The sequence below is a fragment of the Lynx rufus genome, unplaced genomic scaffold, assembly GCF_022079265.1.
Source record: "Lynx rufus isolate CCGP_SWC_20201006 ecotype Redwood Valley unplaced genomic scaffold, mLynRuf1.p SCAF_4, whole genome shotgun sequence".
Classification (NCBI taxonomy): Eukaryota; Metazoa; Chordata; class Mammalia; order Carnivora; family Felidae; genus Lynx; species Lynx rufus.
Window position 1 is genome coordinate 99,018,904 of NW_025814856.1, and position 26,701 is coordinate 99,045,604.

The following is a 26,701-nucleotide window of genomic DNA, read 5'->3' on the forward strand; positions in this document are numbered from 1 at the left end:
TCTCTCTGTCCCAAAAATGGATAAACGTTGAAAAAAAAAAAAAATTTAAAACTATTTGTTGAGATCCTATTATATGTCAGGCCCCGTTCTAGGCACATGTTTATATTCTTTCCCTTACATGTAGTGAAAAAGTATCTATTTTCAAGCTGGCAAAGGGAAATCAAATTGTTCATTTCAACTTTATGTTTGTAATGTGTCACACTGTCATCAGATTTTAAATTTAGCTTAAGATTTTATTGAGTCATTCAGGAAATCCATCAAATCGATGATGTAGAAGTGCATTTTATATACCTGCTTTAGGCCTTTATATTTTCTTAATATTTATTTTATTTTTGAGAGAGACAGAGCGCACGGGGGAGGGACAGAGAGGGGGGGGGGACAGAGGATCGAAAGTGGCTCTGCGCTGACAGCAGCAAGCCCAACGTGGGACTTGAACCCATGAACCATGAGATCATGAGATCATGACCCGAGCTGAAGTTGGATGCTCAACCGACTGAGCCACCCAGGCACCCCGGTTTAGGCCTTTGTAATAAAGGCATGGATTTGCTGCTAGTTGTAAGTAGGTTTAAAAACAAGTCTAATGTCTCTAAACCAAAACTTCTGGCAAGGTGTCAGGATTGTGTACTTACCAGCCTTACTACACTTCTGTTAATCAACATTACTGGGATTTACAAAGTACCTATTGGTTCTAAAAACATGAATAAATAGGAGATGAGTTAACTTACAGGAAGTCATACCAAATCTGGATTTTTAGGATTTAGGGGCACCTGGGTGGCTTAGTTGATTGAGTGTCCAACTTCAGCTCAGGTCATGATCTCATGACTCGTGAATTCGAGCCCCGCCTCAGGCTCTCTGCTGACAGTGCAGAGCTTGGAGCCTCCTTCAGATTCTGTCTCCCTCTCTCTCTCTCTCTGCCCTTCAGGCTCTGTCTCTCAGTCTCTCAAAAATAAATAAATGTTAAATTTTTTTTTTTAAAAAAAAAGGTTTCTATGATTTAATCTTACCAATAAGTGCAAGGTACCTGGAATCACCAGCCCCGACTGCTCAGCTACTGTCTCCTGCCAGTGCCAGAGACACTTGGAATGTTGTTTATGATTTTTTTTTTTAATTTTTTTTTCAACGTTTATTTATTTTTGGGACAGAGAGAGACAGAGCATGAACGGGGGACGGGCAGAGAGAGAGGGAGACACAGAGTCGGAAACAGGCTCCAGGCTCTGAGCCATCAGCCCAGAGCCCGACGCGGGGCTCGAACTCACGGACCGCGAGATCGTGACCTGGCTAAAGTCGGACGCTTAACCGACTGCGCCACCCAGGCGCCCCTGGTGTTTATGATTTACACAGTTTCAGACTGGTTTCTAAAGAGCCCTGGGGTTCTGAGTACTGAGGCACTAGGTCATACAGAGATCACTTAAGTTTACTTTTCTGTGCAAATGCCACCAAAATTGAGGCTGTCATAGCCTCCATGTGGAGAACTAGTGTCTGAAGGTTGCTGAGGCACTTTGTTTATCCTAGTGAATGGCCCTCAGATTCCTTACTGGGAATCGTACCTACTTCTGGGCCCCACAATTTAAAACAAGTGTGGAGTGGCACCTGGGTAGCTCAGTCAGTTAAGCCTCCTGCTCTTGATCTCAGCTCAAGTCATGATCTCATGATTGGTGGGATCGAGCCCCGTGTGGGGCTCTGCACTGACAGTGGGGAGCCTGCTTAGGATTCCCTCTCTCTCTGTTGCTCCTTCTGTCTCTCTCTCTCCCAATATAAAAAAATAAACATTAAAAAAAAATAAAACAAGTGTGGAGGACTAGGAGAGAAGTCTGAGTATGGGCCCAAGACAAGAACAGAGAATGAGACCTATGAGGAAACCAGAGTTATTTTACTTGGAAAGGAGAAGTCAGAATGACAATTTAATAATGGTCTTTCAGACATTAAAAATTATTACATTGAAGTAAATGACCAGACTTTCTTCATGTGCAAAACAGTAAGAGAAATAGAATTTCAGTGTTAGCAAGAAGAATATAGTAAAGATCCAAAAGAAAAAAACAGCAATCAGATGCTAAGCCTATTTAATCAAAGGAATAGATCATTCCACACACTTTATGAAAGTGTTTTTATAGGCAATATGAATTCCTGTCTGTTTCATGTATTAAATGTAATACTACCTGAAAGAACAGGGGCAAATTAAATGAACTTTGTTTTTCGACCCTGTGACTCAATGATTTATCTTAAAGTTACATCATAAGGTATAGATTTCAAATAATTATTTTGAATTAGAGTCTCATATCCCAGTGCTGCCAGGAGAGAAGCTACTTTCTAATGATGTTAAGGAAGTTAGTGGTGTGGAGCAACATTTATTCCAGGGGTCATGAACTTGCGTACTCACAGGGGTCTGCAGGTACCATGGAGTGAGCTAACAGCATGGAACAACACGAACAACACGGGGTGGTAAAAGTTGTGTATTTGAAGGTGTGGGACCCATCCAAAAGGGGACAGCTGCTGCTGACCAGCCAGTTGTTTTCATGTCGCAACATGCCCATTTTGCCAGATTTTTGGCTTTCTCCAGGAAAACTGGAACTCTAGAATCTCATGTGAATCTTTTATTTAGCATTGACAAAATACTAAGATTCATCAAAATACTGTTCAGGCAAAGCCATACACGTCTGTGGGCTGTGAGTTAGAAACCTCTGGCTTTCTTTTCGGTCACTTGCTAACCAACACGTTTGTTAGCAAACAAACAAAACAACTGATTGAACTCTAAACCTTAGAAGAATTCATGTACTAAACCTTTGTAAGGCTTAATTAAGGTCCTTTCCAGCTCTGTGAATCTTTTGATCTTCTCTTCCTTCTTCCCTGCTCTCAGTAATGGGTGACTTATCCACTTAGTGGTGGGAATTTAAAGGAACTACTTATTTCCTTAGCAATATAATTTTATTTTGTAAAACCATCAAATGTTTAGACTGAAAACAACTTTTGTTGCTATACTAAAGATGCTACTGATGGCTATTACATTTTTAGGAATGCACTTATGTATGGCATAGACATGTCACTTCAGATCTTTGAACTAACAACTGTTTCTAACATTGGCTGCATGAGGCATGCTTGACTTAAAAGCCTACTTACACTTCAGCATTTGGTGACATATTTTACTTCCCTTTTATAAAATATTTTCAAATAACCCACTTCCACCTGGGGTAAGGACGGCTCCATTTCTGAAATCCCCTTCCTTTCAGACAGGAGAATATGCCACAGATGAAGAAGAGGATGAGGTAGGACCTGTTCTTCCTGGCAGCGACATGGCCATTGAAGTCTTTGAGCTGCCTGAGAATGAGGACATGTTTTCCCCATCAGACCTGGACACAAGCAAGCTCAGTCACAAGTTCAAAGAGGTAAGCTGCTGATCTGCAAACTATTTTTTATACATGTCCATTTCATTATTAAATTTACATTTTTGTTTGAAAAATGTATTGAGAATCCGTTTTCAAAAGAAAACCTTTTGATAACAGGTTGTCTTGAATCTCATTGAATTTCAAGGTACAATTTAAGTAGATCTCATTCCACAGTCCTTAATTTTTAAATGCTTATTATCTGTCGTAGTGATAGCTTACAGCTTGTCTGTTCCATATTTTTAAGCTGTAGCTTAAATGTCTGGTTTTCATGATAAGTTCAGGTTGTATTTTTTAAATTTTTATAGAATTTGGGGGACTTGATGATAAGCTCTCCTCTAAGGCAGTGATTTCTAAGAAAGTTTTTTTTCTTTTCTTAAAATAGACAAGGTCCCAAAAGGAATCAGACGACATACCTAAGGAGTTTAATTGAAGAAATTAAAGTTTAATGAATGAACCTTGAACAGAATTAATATAACTACCCAGGGACGGTGAGGTGCACAGGGACTGGCAACAGCAGGAAGTTGTTGTTCCAACTTCTTCCCAAAAGAAGGCTTTAGTGGGAAAAGAGGAAAAGAGATTCCTTTTTTTTTGTTTGTTTTTCGAAGAAGGGCATCTTTGTAAGATGCAGCCGCTGCTAAAAACTACATCCTGAGGATAAGGGTGGGTCATATACACTCAGCCCCTTCTCTCCTCCTGCAATTGCCTCCTATTGGCCAAACCCAGGCAGGAGTCTGAAGAGGTCAGCCTCCTGAGGCAGGAACTATTAGAAAAGGGCCAAAAATGGATCCTGAAAGGGCAAATGCAGGCAACCACATAAATTCTTCTTCTTCGAAATTAGCTACTCAGAACTCCAACATGTAAAACAGAGACAGTGATGAATGGGTCCCCAAGCATTTTATTCTTCATTGTTTCAGGGAACATCCTCCATTATTGAAGGCAAGTGTGTCATTATTTACAGCTTCCCCACAATAACCCTGAAGCACTGAGGCTTGAAAACCATTGTTCCTTCTTTCCAGCCTGTTAGGGACTTGACCTTTTGGAAGAAAAGGTTCTCCTATACATGAAAAACAATGTTGATAATTGCAAGTTTGTAATTTCTAATTTTATTTCTAATTTCTAATTTTCTTTCATTCATAATTTCTAATTTTTTTTAAATATAATTTCTGATGTATCGTCTAAGTAGGTCAGTTTTATATGTTCTGATGTTATACCTATCCGTGTCCTATATATTGACTTACCTTTTTAATTCCTTATGATAAATTTATACTTGTGAGACCAATAACAAAGTGAATGTACTTTTAAAATGTAAATTTTTGGGGTGCATGGGTGGCTCAGTCAGTTAAGCGTCAGACTTCAACTCAGGTCATGATCTCACGGTTCATGGGTTCAAGTCTCACATCGGGCTCTGTGCTGACAGCTTGGAGCCTGGATCCTGCTTCAGACTCAGTGTCTCCCTCCCTCTCTGCCCCTCCCCCACTCGTGCTGTGTCTGTCTCTCAAAAATAAAAAAAACATTAAAAAAATTTTTTAAATAAAATGTAAATTTTTGTTCAGAAAAAAAAGCTCTTAGGTTTATTATAGAATTTTGGAAAATGCACAGTTGTATAAACAAAAAAAATCATTCATGATCCCAATTTTGTGGTATTTATGATTATACAGTATATACTATGTTAAATTCCTACTCCTGATACTTATAATTGCATTATTAGGATTTTCCCATGTCATCAAATATTCATCCATAAATGATGTTTATTCACTATATGGATCTCTTACTGATCTACTTAATTTTTGTCTTGTAACATTTCCTTTGTTTTGAGTTTAAAAATGTTATTATTATTAAAAGTTACACTGCAATAAATATTTTTGTACTTATCCTTAGGATAATTTCTCACAGTGGAATTATTCAATCAAAGAATATCAGTATTTTGGGAACTTAAATGGCTTTTCTCAGTGACACAGAAATTTATTTATGCCACCCAGTGTGTTGAGAGTGCCCATTTCTCTTCCACCTATTATTATTTGTCAGGTTGAACCATTTCCATTTGTATAGTACACAGAGTCCTTGAGGCAAAATATATGGGTTTTCCAGATGATTTATGACTGTTCCTAGTTCTAAATCAGATACAAACACCTTGGTGACAAATGAAGTACACTATTCTATAATGATCACAATACTCCTTTACATTAAGAGTAGCAATGCCCATCTTAGGGCCAATTCTTACAAAGGGTTTCTAAATTAACTGATATCTTCAAAGAGCAATGCAGAAAAACAAAGTTCTGCTGGAAGCGGCTGAGTGGGAGGAAGAGGTAATCTAGGGACCTCTTTCTCTGAAGCTCCGATTTGGCCCAAGAATACAGATTATCTAGAAGTATAGATGGACCACTTGTTCTTTAAAAAACATCTTCGGGAATGTTGTAACTCTCAATCCAGGTTTGAGGCAGTGAAATCAAGGTAGTATATCTGGGCAAAGGCCTGTAATATAGCTTACCCATGTTGCCAATTGAGTATGGCCCTACTTTTTGGTAGATGATTGAGCTGGAAGTTGGGTCCACATTCTTTTATGGGAGCTAAAGAGTATAAAAAGCAGAAATAGTATATGGAAGGTTATATCTCCCACTTTCTGAGTTGAGCCAAGGAGTCAATGCTCTGCAAATATTGTTTGAGGTGTGTACACCATTGTGCAGACAACCGCATGATCTAGACCTAGGGGTTGGTGAACTATGACCTATTGGCCAAATCTAGCCCACTGCCTTGTGTTGTAAATAAAGTTTTATTCAACACTGCCATGGACATCTATTTATTTATTGTTTGTGGCTGTTTTCAGGCTATAATAGCCAACTTAAGGAGTTACACGGAGACCATGTGGCCTGCAAATCCTAAATTATTTGATATCTGGCTTTTTACGGAAAATGACTGCTGACTTTGGTGTATGCCACTGCATAATCTGGACCCATTCTGTGTAACACAGCTGATTTATTTTTAGCTTGAGTAACTGAATCTGTAGTTTTGTTTTAATTTTGGTTCTTAAGAATTGGAGGTTTGTCCTCACCTCAAGATTAAGGAAATACCACATTGTTTCACTTCTAATTCTTGTATTCTTTTTTGTGATATATTTAACAGATTAATATATTCATTTCTTCAGGAGATGGCCACTGAATATCAGCTGTGTGGCATTCCATCTCAGCATTTGTGTCTTGTACACTGCCACTCTCACAGTTTTAAGTTTCTTTGTGTGATTAACATAAATGTCCAAGTAATTTACAGCACTAGATATTTTTCACAAGATTCCATACAAATGGGGTGGAGGTGGAGAGTCATGTGTATTGGAGTCTATACAAAGTCTTCTGTTACAGAGAGTTCTCTCGATTACATTATATCAAACAGAAGCACATGCTGTACTCTTTGAGCAAAACGTATTAGACTGACATTATCTCAATCAGTCCTACTTTTGGCCAATTTCCTATCTTCTACCAGCCTCTATGCTCCTCTGTTTTTGCTTGCTCTTGTAGGTTTTCACATATTTCTTCATATATAATTAGTGGTTAAATATTTGGTGAATCAGTGGTATAAAGGATACACCGTAATTTGTATAATTCAAGACAGGCACCTAATTTAATTTCTCCAAGTAGTTGACAAGATAGCTGGCACTTTTATTCAACACTCATTTATGCATTTCCCTCTGCTTGGAAGGCCAGCATTATTATCCACAGAATTGGTGCCTTTGCACTCTGGACTACTTTTGGCCTTATAATCAGTTCTGTTTTCTCATTCTTTGGTACAATGCTGTTAGAATATATATTGAATTTTGATGGAGTAAATCAGATTCATCTAACTCTTCAAAATTCTGGTAGTGTTCAACCTATTCAAGAAAACATTTGAATCACTTTATTAGTTCCCTTGGAAAAACTTCTTTGCATTTTTATTGTAATTACATTAAACTACTAAATTAACTTGCAGAGAGCTGGCATTTTTATCACATTGACTCTTTTAATCCACATTTATGTAATGTATCTGTTTAATTGAAGTCTTTTTTTTTCTGGCCCTCTCTAATATTTTCGTACCCTCTATTAGTTACACAAGCTATAAGTAATAGAAGATCTTAACTAGAGTGGATTAATCAAAAGCTGCCACAAAGGTTCTCTATTAGCTTCAATATAAGTTAAGAAGTTTTCTCAATTTCTCTATTTTTAGAAATGACTTTTATAAGATAGACTTAATGACTTGCATAAAACTAATTTCTGTTCCCTGAAAGTTTGTTATTATCCAGCTATAAAACCATCTGTGCCTTTGTGGAGGAAGATTTTAAAAACCTTTTATAATAATAGCCATTACTGTCTTCAAGGTTTCAAGTTTTTCTTGGGCCAGTTTTGGTATTTTGCATCTCTCAAGAATTTTATATATTTCCTCTGGCATTCATATTTTCTAACATTTTGATCTACAATATACTTCTTAAGTACTGAAATCTTTAATATCTATAATTATTCTTATTTTCTTCTTTTTTATTTGAATATTTTTCTTAGTTTTTTTATCTAGAATTTTTATCTATCTTGTTTGCCTTTACATGCCTAATTTTTTAATTAAAAATACTTATTTTGTTATTTCCTACCAGTATCTTATTTTTGCCCTTCTTTCTTGTTTTGGTATTGATCAATTGTAGTTAGTACTCTATTTTTGATAACTCTTGCATTCTGATAAATATATTTAAAGCTATACTTTATCTAAATATTCATTTTTAGTTACATGTTCCAATTTTTTTACATTTAGAATGCCATTGTCATTTAGATGTAATTTCTCTTTAATACTTTAATATAAAAGAGGGGTTTCCTCTTTAATATAAGAATGATTTAGTGGTATATTTTACTTTCCAGACATATGTAACTTTGTTTTGTTCTTCTTTTGTTATCAGGTTCTAACTTTATCACATTCTGGTCAGAAAACATGTTCCATATGATAGCTACTTAGAATTCTCAAGACTTCTTTTGTAGCTTAATTCATAAACAGTTTGTTTAAATAGTCCTCATGTATGCAAAAAAACAAGTATTCTGTGCTTGGGTATGGAATTTATATGCTTTTCATTTATGTAAATATTATTAATAGTAGAAATATACATTTCTTCTCTGTAGCATGGCTTAGATTTGTCTGCTTGATCTACAAATTCTGAAAAGCACATGTTAAAATCACAAACTATAGTTATTTTTCCTTCCTATAATTCTATCAGTTGTGGTTTCACATATTTTAAATCTTTGATATTAGCTACATATATGATCAGGATCGTTACAACTTTTTGATTTATTGTAACATCTGTTTTGTCCCTTATGATGCATTTTACCCCAAATTTTATTTGTCTGATAGTAAAAATTCAACACTGCCTTTCTCTTGCATCATATTTGCTTCACAGCATCTATTTTTTCTATCTTTGTTTTAGCCATTTCATACCCTTTTGTTAAAATGTGTTTCCTTTAGCCAACCTATTCTTAAATCTTACTCTTAATATTACTGTGGGAGTCTTTGTCAGTTAATTCATGAGTTTAACCCATTTACATTTACTGTAATCACTTTAATATTAGAACTTAGAGCTGCCACCTTATTTTATGTTTTTCAATTTTCATACTTTCTTCTTGTTTCTTTTTTATCTTTTACCTACTTGCTATTACACATACATCAAATTTTTATCTGTTACTTAAAAATTATACATTTTCATTCTGTTCTAGAGGTTACACATGAGTAGTTTTGACTCAGTCATAGGTTATTTTCCTCTAGTAACATAGAATGCAGATCAGTAGCTGTGCCTCCCATTTAACAAAATAATAGCCATAGCGTACTCTCCTCTGCCTTTCCTTCTCTCTTCAATTTTTTTTGTATTTCAGGAGTTTTAGTTACCTATGTTTATAGGCATGCCTTTTACAAAGTCATTAGTTCCACCTCACTTACACTTCTTCCTAACTGTACGGGGATTTCAGTGCTATCCTGATGTTAATTCACCATTATCCTGGTGCTACTACTTTACCACATGGCACCAAAGGTTAAGTTAGTGGCCAGGGTGTCTAAACTTCAGAAGAATGGAATAAAGTGTCCCTGCTTTATTTGCAGATGCAGGTTTACCCAGGTCATATGTATAAGATTAAAGATTAATTAGATTGCTGTCTCCCATTCCTGGTTATAGACACTTTCTTGCTTCATACTCATTTTTTCCAAACACATCTGGAAACACCTGTTTTCTGTTTCTTAAGTGTTTCTTACAAGTTTTTTTGTTAATTGATGAATGAGACCCTGACACCTATCAAGTCTCCTTTTTTTTTTTTTTTTTTTTTTTTTTTCATTTTTGGCATCTTCAAAGTTGCATCCAGGAAAGGCAGCAAATAGCTTTTGTTAGTGTGTGATGTTGCACTACCCTGGCCATTTTGCCCCTACCTAATTCAGTCATTTTACCTTTATTTTTTTTATTAATTCCATCATTCTGTTATCCTTCGGAATGTCTGATTTCTCTTATTCTAACTTCTGACAATAAATTTTGAATTTACCTTAATACTTAATTGTTCAAACATGAAAGCACTTAAAACTATGAATCCCTCTTTGTTTAGCTAAGTCTTTGGCAACATCTTTCAGCTTCAGTGTGCATTCTTCTTGTTGCCATCATTTTGCAAATAGTCTATATTTTTTATTTTTATTGTTTTTATTTTCTCTTTTTAAATAATTGAGGAAACAGGTTTTAATTTGTAACTTTTTATTATTAATCCAATGTTTCATTACATTGTGGTTAGATAATATTGTCTACAAGTTTTGATTTTTGTTAAAAAGTGGTGCTTTTGTTATAGATTGATATGCGTATTTGTGATAAAAGTAATATTGTGTTTTCTACCCTCTGTATCCTTGTCATTTTTCCTATTTAACCTAGTAAATTGAGACCCATATAGTAAAACTACACCTCATTATGTTCTGTGCCTAATAGCTTTGATTATCTATGTTAATGTTATGTTGAAAGCACATAAAATATGACTCAAAGGTTTTTTTGTGTTTAAGTATTCTTTGTTTGATGTTACTAATCTACTTTTGTTTGTAGTTGCTGGATAAACATACTTTTATATACATGTGTACTTTTGTCATGTAAATTTAATTGAAATACTTTGTTTTATTGTAAATTTTGAAAATGTTATCTTGGAGTCTGCTCTTTTAATAAGAAACTTTAGCAATTTAAATTAATTGTTATAATTATCAAAGTTTAATTTATCTCATCTCATTTATGCTTTATGTTTCCTTTATGTTTATTGATTTTTAGGAAGGATTATCTTCAAGTTTTAAAAAAATCTCTATTTCTATGATTTTCAAAGTTAAGAAGAAAACTACCCTTTGAGTGTTCTAAAACAATATAATTTTAATATTTTTGATACAGTATTGGTTTCTAAGACAAGATTGTTATTGAAATACAATTGTCACATTTTAAAAACTTACATATTTTCAATTAGCTTTATAATGATACATACAACAAATAGTTACACTCTTAGTTTACTTGGTTTCAACTCTTAGTGTCTTTACATCAGAATTTCTCATTTCTCAGAGTATATCCTTAAGTAATTTATTAAGTATTTATGCAGGTATAGCTTTCATGAGCTTCCCATACTGAGAATGGAAAAAATCTAATTGTTATGACATAGAAATGATAATTAGTTAGGCTTAATATTTTGCTTCACAACATTTTTTTCCTGACGGTGTTGTAGGGCAGGCTTCACTATTTTGAGTTAGCATTGCATATTGTAAAGGAAAAGTGTAACACCAATCTGGCATTTGGATGCTTGTATTATTTTAGCCTTGTACTTTAAATTTTTATCATAATTTCTTAGAAATAGGCCTCCTTTCATTGATTTTTTTTTCCTCTTAATCTGATTTCCTTGTTTTATGTTTGTGTTTTGGTTTGGTTTTAGTTGCTTAATATTTTCTTTAGTTCTGTTATTTTTTCTCTGTTGCTGTTTCTTTTCTAGAAACATTTTGTGTTCTATATTAATTATCTTGTTCATATTTTCTTTTCTTTTTTTTTCTGTCTGAGGTTGTTCTCAAATGTGTTCTCTCATATCAATGATTCAGTTTTCTGTAGCATTAAATATGCTTTTTACTTCAAATTCCTTTATGCATTTTAACATTTCTAATATGACTTAATTCTCTTACTACATTTTTGGTTTCCTTATTCTCCATCCATTCCTCATGGTTTTTCACTTTCTCTCCAGCCCAGTATTCTAGAGAGTTACCTTAAAATATTTTTACTTACGGGATACATCATTCTTCCAGTTTACTTGCTTATTTGAGTTTTCAAGTTGATATTCTCTCTACCTGCACTTGAAATATTTAGTAATAGTATGAAGTTTGCCTTTTTCTCCTCTATTTATCTGGAAATGAGACAAAAGCCTTTCTGTATAGTCAGCAGCCATCTACTTCTTTAAATTAGGCATCCAGGGGCACTTGGGTGGCTCACTTGGTTAAGCCTCTGACTCTTGGTTTCAGCTCAGGTTATGATCTCACGGTTCCTGGGTTCAAGCCCCACATCAGGCCCCTTGCTAACAGTGCAGAGCCTGCTTGGGATTCTCTCCTTCTCCCTCTACCCCTCCCCCACTTGCTTGCGTATACTCACCTGCTGTCTTTCTCAAAATAAATAAATAACTTAAAAAAAATTATGCATCTCATTTCTAGTCCCACATCAAGAGGACATATCTGTGTGCCTTGTGCCTAGTTTCTGGTCCGGTTGCTATTTTCTGGCGGTCTATCATCTAATGTAGTTCTCTGAGTTTAGGTGAGATATTTCTAAATCTTGCCACTCAGTTTTCTAAGTTAAAGGGAAAAAAGATTATTCCCTGCTCTCAAAATGCTTACTTGACCACCTCTATCTATACTGCTCCACTTTGGAGCATGTATATGCAGTGTGCCACTCTTCAGCCACCTTCCTGCATTCTCTTCCTATTCTAGTAGTTGCTTTCTGAATGGATGTGGAATACTGAGAGAGTTGGCAAACCTTGTTTGAGGACGATTCCTGGGAAAGGCAGTAGAGGTTGCCCAACTTTCTCATTGGATGGACTCCGGATCTCCAGCAGTCATTGAGGATGGACAAATCATCTTCCTTCCTTTGGATGGAAGCTTGGATACGTTTTTCTAAATTCAGCTTTGTGACTCTTTCATATTCTAGTACCAGATGTTTTTAGGTTTAGTGTCCATTTGAAGCTGTGAGTTTTTCTTTTGTTTAATGTATTTCACTGGAAATTTAGTGGGAAGAAGGAAGGCGCTGAATCAGAAACTGCTGGTCAGGAGACATTTAAACTCCTTGTCCAGTGTTTTCCTTCACATTCCTCCTCAGAAGTCATGGGAGTCTTGAGGGAAAAATTGGAGTCTAAATATTGTACTATTTCACTTTATTTAAGGCACAGAGAATGTATGAAAAATAATCTAGAGAAAGTTGTAAATGCATTAGATAATAATATAAAGTTATCTTTATGGAACTTTCCATTATCATGTAGAGAAACTATAAAATACTTTATATAAAATAGTTTACTTAGTAGCCAACAGATATTTATTTAAAAAGAAACTGTAATTACATGCTTTCACCTACATCCATTTTCACCTACATCATTAATAACTAGTTTATGAATACCTACTCGGAGAGTGAGCTTGTTGGAGTAGCTCACCCTATGCTACATATGCTGCAATTAGTGTTATCATTCAGATTGGATTATTATACTATTCAATCACCCAACTTCAGCTAATTTTGCATCAGCTATTCCCTGAGAAAACACTTGTTAAAGTAAAGATAGGTACCGTATGTAAAGCTTTGAGCAGAAATTATAAAAGAATATGGCATAGTTTCATTCTAATAGCACTCAAGTATAGGCAAAAACAGCTCTCATTCCTTCCTTTGTGGAGCCTACCCTGGCATAGATAAGACAGACTTCAATCAAATAATTACAAAGATAATTCTAAAAATTTTGATTCTGGTGCTGAAACCACACTTATAAAGTACTGTGCAAATATCACTTATTGTCTCACCCTTGTAAAATAAGAACAGAGAATATTGCTGTCATCTGATTATAAAATCTCTAGCACTAGAGATGCCTTAAAATCTTTGCTGCAAATATAGTATTTTCCACTTTTTAAAGAAAAATGTTTTCTGTTCTTACACAGGATAGGTAAAGAAAGTACAGAAGTTTAGTCTTACCATTTCTATTTCTGTATGAGGATGTTTCTATTTCTAGCGCAATTATATTCAAATTATATTGATTCAGTGATATGGTTCATGCTCTGGATTCATCTTTTTGAAAGAAAGAAACAAAATATACACAGCAGGTACTCCTGCAGAATGTTATATAAGAGCTACTGTTCTCTGTAGGACGCATATGTTTATTTGTGACTTCCACGGTATTCATGTTAAAAGATGACAGAAGAGATGAGATTGGTCTTATAAGCTAAAACACTGATCTGCAATCCTTCACCTTTTCTTTTTACTGATATCCTCGCTTCCCAAGTGTTTTCTCAAAACCTAGATTCTCCGAAGCCCCAGAATTCCAACAGGTGTTTCAGGCTGGGTTTCTGTTAACCAGCCGTGTTGACTTCCTGTCCCTCCAGTCAGTCAGCCTGACCAGTCTCAGGCAGTGATGGACGAACCCCTGGACCTGTCTTTTGGAAAGGTTATTAAGCGCATGGAGAGAGACCTGCTCAAGAATAAGGAAACACCACTGTCCACCAACTGTGCTTCTTTTGTCAAGTCACTTCATCTCTTTGAAAAGCGGTTTTCTCTTCCTCTGTCCATGAAACGGAGGTATCTCTGTCTCATCCTGCCCATGTGCCAAAGTGGGGATAAGAGGCCAAAGCCTAAGGTCATGTGACCTGGCTATGGGAATAAAAGATTGATCAGGCCATGTCGGAGCAGGGTCCCTGTGATGTTTCTCTTAGAGTGACCTGGGAACTGCTCTCAGGAGGTCGTGTTTATTAGTCTCCCTACAGTGTTTTGAGAGTAGATTCTGTGTCATGTTTTTGTGTCCTCAGAGAGTAGCCCAGCACATCGTCTCATTAAGTAAATGCTAGTTAAATAATGAGAGAGCTGTTTCTTCCTAAGTTCCATGAATAATCACAGCAGCTGATTAAGCACCATTTTTGTATTTCCTGTCAGAACACTCAGAGACTACCAGCAGTGATCCATGGTTTCCAGCTGGAGTAGTACTTTCTCAACTGGGAGGTCACAGTGATGACAACAAGCCTCAGAGTTTTTGTGAAGATTAAATGAAAAGTGTATCCCAAAGCTGATTAGGTACCTGGTGAAAGGGGAAAGACAAGTAGGGAGAGTCAGACCTGAGATATTTTCCACTCCAGCTCCTGCTTCTACTGGGAACTTGAAGAAGCCACATAACTTCTTTGAGCCTCCGAGCCTCTGACCCCATCTGAACAATGAGGTGGACAGTGCCTGTCCTCCTTCCCTTTTATTATTTACAACAATAAAACAGATAAGGGGTCCCACAAATGTAAGAAATTCAGTGGAAAGAACCGTGGACTAAAATGTACAAAGCCTGGCCTTGACACTTACTAGCTCTGCAGCTTGTGCTACTGACCACAGTTTCTTCCTGTATAAAAATGAAAGTTCAATTAGTTTGTTCTTCATGCTTTTCCTGCTAATAGAGATGGACTTGCAGAAATTCTCTTAATACACATACAGGCTTAAAATAATCACATGTTTATAATTTTAGGCCTTGTGAATACTAAGAAAACATTGCACTAAAACTTTTGTCCATCTTCTGAATGACGTCTGAATTTACAGACTTCATTCCACTTTCCTGTATCGAAAGAATTCGACTGTACTCAGTAACAGTGTTCTCACTTTATTGGTAATGAGTTGTACTCTCTTCTGTCAATCTGTTTTGGTGAGATGGGAGGGTGGGGTAGCCAGAGATCAACCTGGCTGTTCACAGTTTTACCTGGGTTTGTCCTGCACACCAGTGGATTAAGCTAATATATGCATTCATAGGAATAAAAATACTCACTTGAGACAAGAATTACTAGACTCTGCAACCATGACAACCATCTCCAGGCTCTTTCTTTTCGTAAATGTCACACCTGTAGTATTTGCAAGGGCCTTGGACTTCTTCCCATCTAGCCTTGGGAAAATGAAAAATGTTCATTTTTCATATGGGAAGCGAGGCCCCAGGGAAGCAGTTTACTAGCCGTCACAACAATTTGAACAAAGAAAATCCAAAGTCCCAAAGTTGCATGCCATATACTTGGTTACCCTACGCGGAAGGGAGTTTAACCACTGAGAAAATAAAATCTGGCACTTCCCCATGGTTGCGGTGTTTGTCGTAAAATCTGCCCTTTTGATTTCTTGCTACTCTTCAAACAGAACCAGAGGTATTTGTTTTATTTCAGGTGTGACATTTTGTAGCTTTTAGCACTTTTAACTAAGAACTGGTGTTGGGGTAATTAAAAAAAAACAACAACTAGGTTCTTAAAATCATGCTTGTCTTAGTGTTGGATCACTTTGGAGGTCTTATTCTCTTGTAACCACTGTGCTAAAAGCTTTGCATGGGTTATCTCATTTAATCTTCCAATAAGAAGGTTATGACCTATGAGGAACTGCATTTTCCAGCTGAGGAAAATGAAGGTAAGAGAGGTTCGGTGATTTTCCAGCATCAGGTAGCTAGTTCATGGTAGGCCTGAGATGAATCCCAGCAGTCTAACTTAACTACTCTTCACGCTTGGCCACGGTAGAAAGATCAAGGAGTTGTTCTTGTCACTAACAATTGCAGATCCTTCAAAATCACCTAGACACATGGATTTCCTGGATGCCCATGTGTGCACACTGAAGTATAAGATCTCCGTGGAAAAGAATTCTGATAGCGTGAGGCATGTCTAATATCTAAGTATTTTGCTACTTCTGGTTTTTAGTTTATATTGGTGAGGGAGATTAGCACTAATATTTATTAGAAGGGGAAAGAGTTTTCCTCATAGCATAGCAGCTCTTCAATAAATGGATACTGAATTAATCCTATTTTCTAAGGAAAATGACACTGGATCAGGAACCAGAGATCTAAGTTCTTAGTTGTGGTTTTAACAGCAGTTCACGGCAACAATGTCAGTTTGTATCTACACCCCTTAGCTTTCCACATCGTAAAGGGAGTACAGAAATATAAGCATCGGTGATTCTGCAGTGGCATTGTTCACTGTGGGGCTCATAGCTGGAGTATCCACTGGAGTATCTGAGCGTTTGAGCTGGGCTGCCTGACACTGTCAGGTCCTGAGAGATTCATCCAGGCTAGGACTTTGGGTAAGCTCAGACCTCATGAGCAAGGTGGAAGGGAGTTGCCATGATTTTGGAGCAGCACTTGCTAGGCACGTTGTTGCTCTGAGCAACTCCTAAAGGTTGGTAGGTTGAGCATTGTGCCACTAGGTCTGTGGAGAGAAACTGAGAGAGCTAGGACTGCCTGTTTGGGGCCTCCTAAAAGAATGACTGCAGCACAGAGAATCCTTCCTCTTTAGAGACTGTTGGTGCACAGAAGCCCCTACGAACCAATAAGGATGAGAGGAGCAAGAGCCACATGGGCAAGACTGCAGGAGTCTTAAGATCTGGAGATCAGATCTCCCCCAAGATGGAGAGCAGTGACAGAGCTATAGCAGTGTAGACCTTAGGGACTTCAATATAACAGGAGACCCGAGGAAGGAGCATCCCTCTCCATCCTTCCCATATGCCCTACTAGCTGGGTGAAAACTAGGAAAATGCAGGTTACACCAAAGAGAGCTGAGGTTTATGAGGTGTCGTGACCTCCAAGGTGCATGTTTCTATCCCTCCATCAACTGACTCGCTTTTTCTAGTATTAAAACCTTAGATGTATTTGATTATGGTAATATTAGACATTTACAGTCCTTCTGGTACAATTCTAAATCCAAAATGCTCTGAAAACTGTTTAAAATAATTTTGTGGGTTGGGGCACCTGGGTGGCTCAGTCGGTTAAGCGTCGGACTTCGGCTCAGGTCATGATCTCACAGTTCGTGGGTTCGAGCCCTGCGTCCGGCTCTGTGCTGACAGCTCAGAGCCTGAAGCCTGTTTCAGATTCTGTGTCTCCCTCTCTCTCTGCCCCTCCCCTGTTCATGCTCTGTCTCTGTCTCAAAAATAAATAAACATTAAAAAAAATTTTTTTAAATAATTTTGTGGCAAGTTTAACTCATTTGGTAGTAAACCTGACTGAAACAGGATGCTATTGTATACCACACTTAATGAGAAATACCTATGTTTGGTGGCAAAAATATTCATGTATTTGATCACAGACTGCCTCCACAGACCAAGTTGTGAACAATATGCAATTTATGGAAAATGCAGCTTACTGCCTTTCTGAAAGTGGGAGAATTCTGAATTCCAAAATCATCTGGCCTCGAGGATTTCAGAAAAAAAGACTTTCAACCCATGAATTGTTTTGGGTTGTTGTTTTTTTTTTTTTTTTTTTTTTTGTAAATTTTGGTGCATTTCTTTATTCCTTAAAGAAATAAATATTTCGTTTGTTCTTCTCACCCTTACAGAGAAAACGAAGTGGGGGGAGGGGAGAAGCAAAACAAATGTAAATGGTGGTTCTCATGCTGATAAACTGTAGCCAAAGCTTTTGGGGGTGTGGGTTCCTCAGTAGGAGTCGGTTTTCGGAGGAGTGAAATCTGGATCTCTACCTTTCCAGCAATCAAAAAAAAAAAAAAAAAAAAATCACCGATGTCGCTGTGGAACCGCGGCACCGTCGTCTACCGCCTCACAGCTGCCAGCCAGAGCGGTGTGGGAGCTGCTCGGCCTTCTGTGCGTGTGGCTCGCGGGACCATAGCGCCATCTTTCTTCCAGATTTGGAATCGGATCTTCACCCGGCCTCGGGCCGACTTGCCTGCTTGAACTGTGACATCCACAAGACTCACCGCACCAAGACAATTCCTTGACACTCAGATCGGAAAGGAAGAGCTGCAAAGGGGGCTAGAAAATGTGTTTTCTTTTCTTTGGTCCCCGAGCAATTAAATTCGTAACCTAATCTGTTAGGGAATGTGGGCCATAAACCCTGTGTTTCGTTAGTTTGCACCTAGTGAGTCATTTTACACACCAGACATTTTAATTTACAACCTGCTGCATTGCAGCGCTTTTCTAGGCCTTCTGCTGTGTGATAAGGTATTCTTCTGGCCGCTGAGGCTTAAAAAATATAGATACACTCTTAGTTCAGATTTTTTTCTTTCTTTTCAATTTTCAGTTGCAAATCAAACATGCAGTTACAGAAGCAGAGATTCAAAAATTGAAGACCAAGGTAAGCACCATTAAATGGTGTTTGAATTGTGCTTTTGAAACTTTGGATGCTATGACTACATTCAACCCTGGGACTAAAGGATTTGTTCCTGTGCATTTGAAAGAGTACAGATGTGAGAGGTTCATTTCCACTGTTAGATAGGTAGACAAACCTGCCAGCGAGAACACCTACCCCGAGGGGGCAAGTGCCACCGTACTCCCTCCGTGAAAAGAGCACAGTATTTTAAAAATACATATTTACATATTTGCACATATGTGGCCGGTTCCCTCTGAGATTTCCTCAAAGATTAAATATTGTTAAAGGTTCTAGCATCCGAATTACATTTGACCGCTAATTATACTGTTATCATCCAAGCTCTTAGGTTGTATCTCTCTTTATTTATCTTCTTTTAAGTAGGTTTAATCATTTATTTATTTTTAGCTTATTCATCAGAGACAATGTATTTTAATGTAACATTCTTTTTCATGGAAAAAAATTCCAGTTCTATTAATTAAATATGGAATTTAATACAATATGTGAATAATTGACTTGAGGTGCCAGATGCTCCTGGAAATTTTTAGACAAGTTTAGTTTGTATTATTTAAATTTGTGGGAAAAAAACAGTTCTTGATAAAGGGAGTATGTATTCTTAGTTTACATATGAAATAATACAAGATTCAAAAGGGCATGTTTAGTTGGTGAATTATAAGGTACTTGTAAATTACTAGAATTGTGTCTAATTTTATCAAATATGTCATTTCAAAGATTTAAAAATGTTTTTGAATTACTTTTAAAATAATATTCTTTATTGTTTTTATGGTCCTTTAAAAATTAAGACATGATTTCTCCCTCACCACTAATGATCTGTTTTCCTGTTCACGCTGAACACTTATTTTGTTTTTTCCATGTGTTTTAAATGGAGATGAATTAGCAGGGCTATTTTGGTTAAATGGTATTCTCAGCTAATAACTCTGTAGCTCCTTAGTCAAAACATGTCTATACATCATTCATGGTGTCAGCCAAGCTCTGTGAATAATCATTTTTAAATTAGTAGTGGTTGATAAATAAACAACTTGAATACAAAACATTGCTTAATAAAAGATGCAGTAAAAACCTAGTCCTATTTTAAATTGCTATTGTTTCTTAGCACAGAATGGAAGAATAGACTTTTTAAAAATTGTCGGTTATAATGAGGGGGAAAGATTTCCCCTGTGCATTGTAAGTGCTTTAACAAAGCTTATATGTTAGACCAAAAACATTTAATTTAGAAAATCCTATAAATAAGAAGTTTGTATTTTGTTCTTTATTATATTGGCATGTAATATTTATAGTAGCTTATTTTACTATGACTCTTTATATCCATGTTGAAAATTGAATTCCTAATTTTGAAATATTTTTTTTATTTTTGACTTTGTAATCTGTTTTGTCAATGCATTTAGTTTAAAATATACATATATATACATATATATGTATTTGCTGAATGTGGTATGGTTTGGGGATGTCTTAGATTTTGAAAATTGTTAGTTGATAATAACTCCGCATCCTTTTGAATTTGAAAAGAAGCATGTGAAATAGGTAAAACACTAGTTTAAAGGTCAGTTATTGTGAATAAATGACCTTTGACCCCTCACCTAACCGATCAGACTTGAATTTCTGTAGAAATAAGGGGGTTGGACTAGTTTACTATCTTATTCCTAAGAGTCCCTGGAAGCAGAAACACAGAAAGCTTTCTTTCTGTTTCATAGGAGGGATTTAAAATAATTCAGCAATAATTTATATTTTTACTTTCAGTATCTTTTATACTTTCATGCAAATTGTAGCTTATAAGGCTCTGGAAATTCAGAACACTGTCAGCAGAATAATGAGCTACAGACTATGTTCATGTCAATTGAAATAAAGGATGCCATCATATTATTAAAAGGGATAAAAACGAAGTGAAGATAACTAACATTTATCAGATTACGGCCAGGAGCGGTTCCAAGTATGGCGTTGTGTTACATCACAGTTCTGTCTTATAGGTAATATACTGGAGTCTTAGAGAACTTGAATTAGCTGCTTAAGGTTTAAAGGCCAACAATAATGGCAGAGCTGGGATTCAACTCTAGACTGAATGACTCCAGAGACACCCCCTCCCCTCATAACTATTAGGCCAAACTGTACTTCTGCCCTTCTCTCCTTCTCAGCATGCCTCTCCCCCTTTCGCTTTTTAGTTAATTTTTTTATATGTAATTATATGAAGAAAAAAACTCTAAAAGAAAGTACATTGAAGTTCATCGGATAGAATCAGTCAGACTCTAAAACGTTATTTATTTACTGTTCATAGAATTTCAAACCACATGGTATGATGGAAAGATCATGGGAGTTGAAATCAAATCCAGGCTGTATTATTTATCAGATGTGTGACCTTGGGCAAGCATTTCAATTTTCAAGGCTACCATTTTATAATTTCTGAAATGCTGCAAATACGACTTGCTCTTCTCATCTCAAGGTTCTAGATGATTAAGTATATGTGACAGTAGAACTTAATTTAAAACATACTATAAAGACATGAAGGATTTTTGCTACAGAATACCCAGATTGTCCTTATCTTGACATTTGCTTTCTCCAGCTGCAAGCAGCAGAAAATGAGAAAGTGAGGTGGGAACTAGAAAAAACCCAACTCCAACAGAATATAGAAGAAAATAAAGAGAGAATGTTGAAGCTGGAGAGTTACTGGATTGAGGCTCAGACGTTATGCCACACGGTGAACGAGCACCTCAAAGAGACTCAAAGCCAGTATCAGGCCTTGGAGAAGAAATACAACAAGGCAAAGAAATTGATCAAGGATTTTCAACAAAAGTAAGCAGCTTCTAATGACTAAAGAATAGATGTGTGCATCTAAAGAAGGTGTATATCCCATCATTTTGTAACATTTAGTAGAACAGAAAAAATAATCTTGGTTATCCCTTTAAGAAGCATAGTTAGAAAGCATAGTTTTGGAAATCACTTCTATGGTGTTTTCATGTAAGATAATATTTTGTTTATTTTACAGTTTTTTGGCAGTCGGTTATCTCTGGATTTCTTTTTGATAGTCATTCCTAGTAACTATGAAAACATTTAAATTTCTGTCCTTTTCGAAACAACTCTGTGACCAGGAAGCAAGAAGCCCAGTTGAAGTCACGCACACCCACCGTACATACAGAGAGAGCAGCAATTGGGCCTTGATGAGGCTGCTTCTGTCTCTGTTAGAATCAGTAACTGCAGAATTTTCCCACTTCAGATGGTGTCAATACTGACTAGCAAGACCCCCTACCCTGCCATTTTCTCTTTCTCAGCTGTCGAGAGAAAACACAAGGGCCTCAGTCCCCTGCAGAAGGAGAGTCCCGGCACTACACTCTGCTTTTGCATTTCAACAGCTCTTTCCACACTCACGCTGCTTTGCTTCCCTCTGTTGGATTTTGGTGTCATTTCAGGGAAATTTTTACGGAATTTTTTCATCAGTTTACTTCTGGCCAGTTAGAACAACAAAAAGCAGTGCCGGTACCCTTCCCCATGCCAAGCCCTAGAAGCTAAGTGTATGCGTAAGATTCATAATGTCTCTGTCATTTCCTATCACAGAAAGAATGTTTTTAATATTTAAAGGAGATTGCTATAAAATGTTTGTTAAAAAGGGAGAAATTACCCTTTGTGATCATGAATTCAGTACATCACTATTTTAACCCTTCTTGCCAAAAATATTATACCTAATTTTATTTCATGAAACAACCTTATAACAAGCATTGCCAAATTTTCAGGTTGTAGTCCAGGCTCTCAAAATGGAGATATTTTCTCCCTCTCCCCATATTATCCTCAGGTGTGTAGGCGACAGCTCCCCTCCTCCCCCTTGCGGTGTTTTTGACCCACCCAACCCTTCACCACTGTCATTCACAGAAGGAAAATTATAATTATCTTTTGTAAACTCTTACCATCCAGTTCTATCAGCTTACTAAGCATATGACTTTATAAGTGTGGAATTATAACTACATGATGTGTGATTATCTCCACTAAACTTACCCAAGGTGGGTCATTAGTCCAGTAGCTTCTCTCTAGACCTGTCTGGGTGTTCTAGAGTCAGGAGTTACAAATGAAAATCACAGTAAGCAGATTCAAAGCATTTTTCCTTACTTTGAGATCCATTAAAATATTTTATTTGCTTTCATTACTAGATACCTTTTTTTTCTAACTATGATTGAGTTTTGTCTATTTAAATAGCTGTCCAGTTATTTATCCCACTGTGCCATTTATTGCTTCAAATAAGAATGTTCACATGTTTCCTCATTTATTGGGTATCTGATGCAATCAGATCTTTTGTTTTCTTCTTAAGAGAACTTGATTTCATCAAAAGACAGGAAGCAGAAAGAAAGAAAATAGAAGATTTGGAAAAAGCTCATCTTGTGGAAGTTCAAGGTCTGCAAGTACGGGTGAGTTATGTGCTTGGGACTACTAAGGAATAGGATGGTTTTGCTTAGTACTTGGAGAGGAGTGCTGGCTTAGAGTTTCATGGATGGATTTTTTTTTTCCTTAGATTAGAGATTTGGAAGCTGAGGTGTTCAGACTACTGAAGCAAAATGGGACTCAAGTTAACAATAACAACAACATCTTTGAGAGAAGAACATCTCTTGGTGAAGTCTCTAAAGGAGATACTATGGAGAACTTGGATGTCAAGCAGACATCTTGTCAAGATGGCCTAAGTCAAGGTTTGTTTAACCTACCACAAAAAATTGTTTTTAATGGCTGTAAAATTTGGCTTATATTCTTCTTTTCCTTCCCAGAGATTTAAAAGTTGAAAAATCTTTTCTGCCATGGGAAAGAAAAAAAGGTTTATCAAAATAAGAACCTATTATTTCTTTCTTGTTTTATCAAAACTCAATGATTTCATGTAAGGAAATAACAAAATTGAAACTTAAGGCAAGCCAAGTGTTTTTAAGCCATCATAAAATTGATAGACTTAATAAGCTACCTTAAAAAAATAAACTACCTTAAAATGATAGTTCGCCCCGTTGGGTGAAGCTATACTACTTATGTATTAATAAGTAAAGCTTACGATTTTTAAGTTATTAGAATGAAGATCTTTTTCCTAACATCAGAAGGCTGATTACCTACTTCTGGTACTTGGAATTCATTGAGTTAAGAAGTTCTGTATCGTTTTATGCTTTTACCTTGGTGTCCTTATATACACTTCCCATTCTTTCCTGTCAAAGACCAAATAAGATAGAAACACTGGAAACATTTTCTGTTGTAAATGTTTGTCTTGTTTTACATACCTACCATAAATCAGTCACTTACTTTCTTGCACAGACATACATCCATACGTAGGTTGTGTGTATATGAATGTGAATGAATGTTTTAATATTTGTGGTATATTTATAAATTAGAAAATGTATAAAAATTTATCAAGATAAATACACAGGAGTATATAAAACCTTTGGTTTCATCTTTTCAAGTTTGTACCTAGTGGTCCTTGGAAAAAGCGAAAATAAAACAATGTTGTGAATTAGCATTGTCATCTTAGGACAGACAGCTTACAGTCGGTGATTTGCCATGCAGTAAAACTGTCACTAATGACCTATTTAATTCTTTGATGATCTTTCTCACATATTAAAATGTCTCCAACGAGACTTTCCTGATACACAAGTGCTCATTAACACAAGTTAATGAACTTTTAGAACTAAACTCGTAGCCATGAAAAATGAAAAGTGTTGGACATCTTCCTTCAGAGTGAGATCTAGAGATTTGAGACCAATTTACTGCATTTATATCTTTTTGCGAGGCTTTCCCTTGATAAAATATGACGTGCACACGACGCCTCTTGGACAGCTCTAAGAGGAGTATTTGGCACCAGCATCACCGCTAACTGAAGACCTGTGTGTCTTCGGGAAGGTCACTCAGCGTCTCTGGGTTGGCTTTACTCTGTATAATATAAAAATAGTAAAGCATCTTTTTTCTTCACACCAATATGTGTTTTGAGGTTATATGACTTAGTCCCTGAGGTGAATGAAAGCAAATTTATTAGAGCTTTTATAGGATTCTGGTTTTTGTATCTGGAACTCTATAAAGATTGATTTCTAAAGACAAATGCCAGAAAAAAATTAGTTTCTTTTTGAGTATTTTAATTAAATTGTAGTTTGTAGCAAACATGTATTTCTACTGTGGCATGCACCAAGTATGATCAGTAACCAGTAGCTTTCCAATGTTCAATTCATTTCTGTTCATTTCTTTCAATTCAGAAATCTGTATCTTCTCAAACATATAATTAATGTTATTTATTAAATTATGTGACTACAGAAGATAAACAAACTATACTATTAACACGCTGCTTTGGATCAAAACCTTATATTTCTTCTGAACCCTTTTCCTATTCTACACCCTCCATTTTGCCACATAATTATCAGTTTCCCTAGCAACACTGTCGGTTCACAGTGAGATGCAGAGACTACTAATTCTTACTGAAACCAATCCATGCTTGTGCGGTTGAGGTAGAATCAGTCATCTTAGACATTAGCAGCATACATATCAAGTGGCGCTCTTCCAGTTTTGCTGCCGAGGACAGTCAGTGATAAATCTCCTTGAATTTCAATTGCTTGATCACATAAACTAAAATGGCTTGGTCAGTAGCTAGATAGGAATGCTCTGGAAAGCACTTTTCTAAATTGATCCTTTGCGTCTGTTGCTAGGGAACGCTGAAGACCTAGAGGTTTGGAAAAGGAAGTAAACTGCGGACCTGACACAGGCCATTTGACATTTCAAGATCCACGCTCCCCCCCTGCCCCCCCCCCACACCTTTCTGCAACAAGATAGGTACAGCCGTTGCCGTCAGTTCTGTTAGTTTCTGCCCCTTAAATACAGGGCCTTTTCTCCCCAGTTCCTGTGGACTGTCCAGTTCTGACTTGCTTTCTGAGCACTGGAGTGTTTTATTGATAGGGTGAGTGCTTTAGCATATTTTTAGGCCTTGAGGCAGCTCAGTGAAGTAAAAGGATTATCATTTAAAGTCAATGAAAAATTATGTTAGAATGAAATAGTGAAAGAAGGAGAAAAGAAGGAGAGAGTGAAGGAGGCAGAAAGGGAGGAGGAGGAGGAAAGGAAGGACACATAAGCAGCCATTTCTTCACAGGACTCATGTTCTTCCAGGAATGGGCTTCCCAAATGAGGAGGGATTAATTACGTGACTCTCAACATTGAAGTATTGTAAGTTTTTAGAGTGATAAAATCGTTTTCAGGCCATGCAGAAGTTTACCACAGTTACAGTTCTATTTGAGCACCATTTGTGTGCTTCTCTCTATAAACCAAGCCTATCCAAGTATCTCATTAAAATTTTGATAGAATATATATACAAATCCATAACTTAATATCCTCTAATATATTTTTCTTATCATAATACATAAAAGAAATAGAACAGTTCTTTTCACCAGGAGCCATGACAAATCCTTATTAAGGATTATTACTTAATTATTAAGAGTTATTAATTAGCACTTATTTATTAAATAAACGCATTATTTTTCTTGTGTTCTGAGACATGAAAAGTAATTATTTTGCCCTCCTGCCTTGTTTTATGTTAGTCATTTCTTTTTCTTTTTTTTAAGTTTATTTATTTTGAGGTGGTGTGGGGGGAGGTAGAGAGGGGGAGAGGGAGAGGGAGAGAGAGAGAGAGAGAGAGAGAGAGAATCCCAAGCAGGCTCCTTGCCATCAGCACAGAGCCAGATGTGGGGCTTGAACTCATGACCCATGAGATTATGACCTGAGCTGAAGTCAAGAGTCAGATGCCTAACCAACTGAGCCACCCAGGCACCTCTTGTATTTGTCATTTCTTAGTGCCTCAGTAGTGCTGGTCTATGTAAGAGTTCTCTACCGTGTATCCAAGGGCCCTTAGTGACTAGAAATGTCTGTGACTATCCAGGTTTTAAAGTCAGGATTAGAATAAGAGCAGAGAACAGTCATGTTAGAGAGATCTTGGTAGAAAAGGGTTGTAGTCCTAGTTTGACTAAATTTCCTGGAGATCACTTTAACTTCAGAAATTCCAGGATCCTTAAGATGAAACTG

The 26,701-nt window shown here is 36.6% G+C and overlaps 1 protein-coding gene across 4 annotated transcripts in view; it reads left to right on the plus strand.

Moving 5' to 3' along the window:
- PPP1R9A (protein phosphatase 1 regulatory subunit 9A) overlaps positions 1-26,701 on the plus strand; it is a 317,596-nt gene that overhangs the window by 244,816 nt on the left and 46,079 nt on the right. For all 4 annotated transcript variants that reach the window (XM_047096569.1, XM_047096568.1, XM_047096570.1 and 1 more), the window contains exons 6-10: positions 3,225-3,380; positions 18,614-18,667; positions 21,255-21,484; positions 22,989-23,085; positions 23,190-23,361. In XM_047096569.1, the coding sequence (XP_046952525.1) occupies positions 3,225-3,380; positions 18,614-18,667; positions 21,255-21,484; positions 22,989-23,085; positions 23,190-23,361 (709 nt within the window). The remainder of the gene's footprint in view (positions 1-3,224; positions 3,381-18,613; positions 18,668-21,254; positions 21,485-22,988; positions 23,086-23,189; positions 23,362-26,701) is intronic.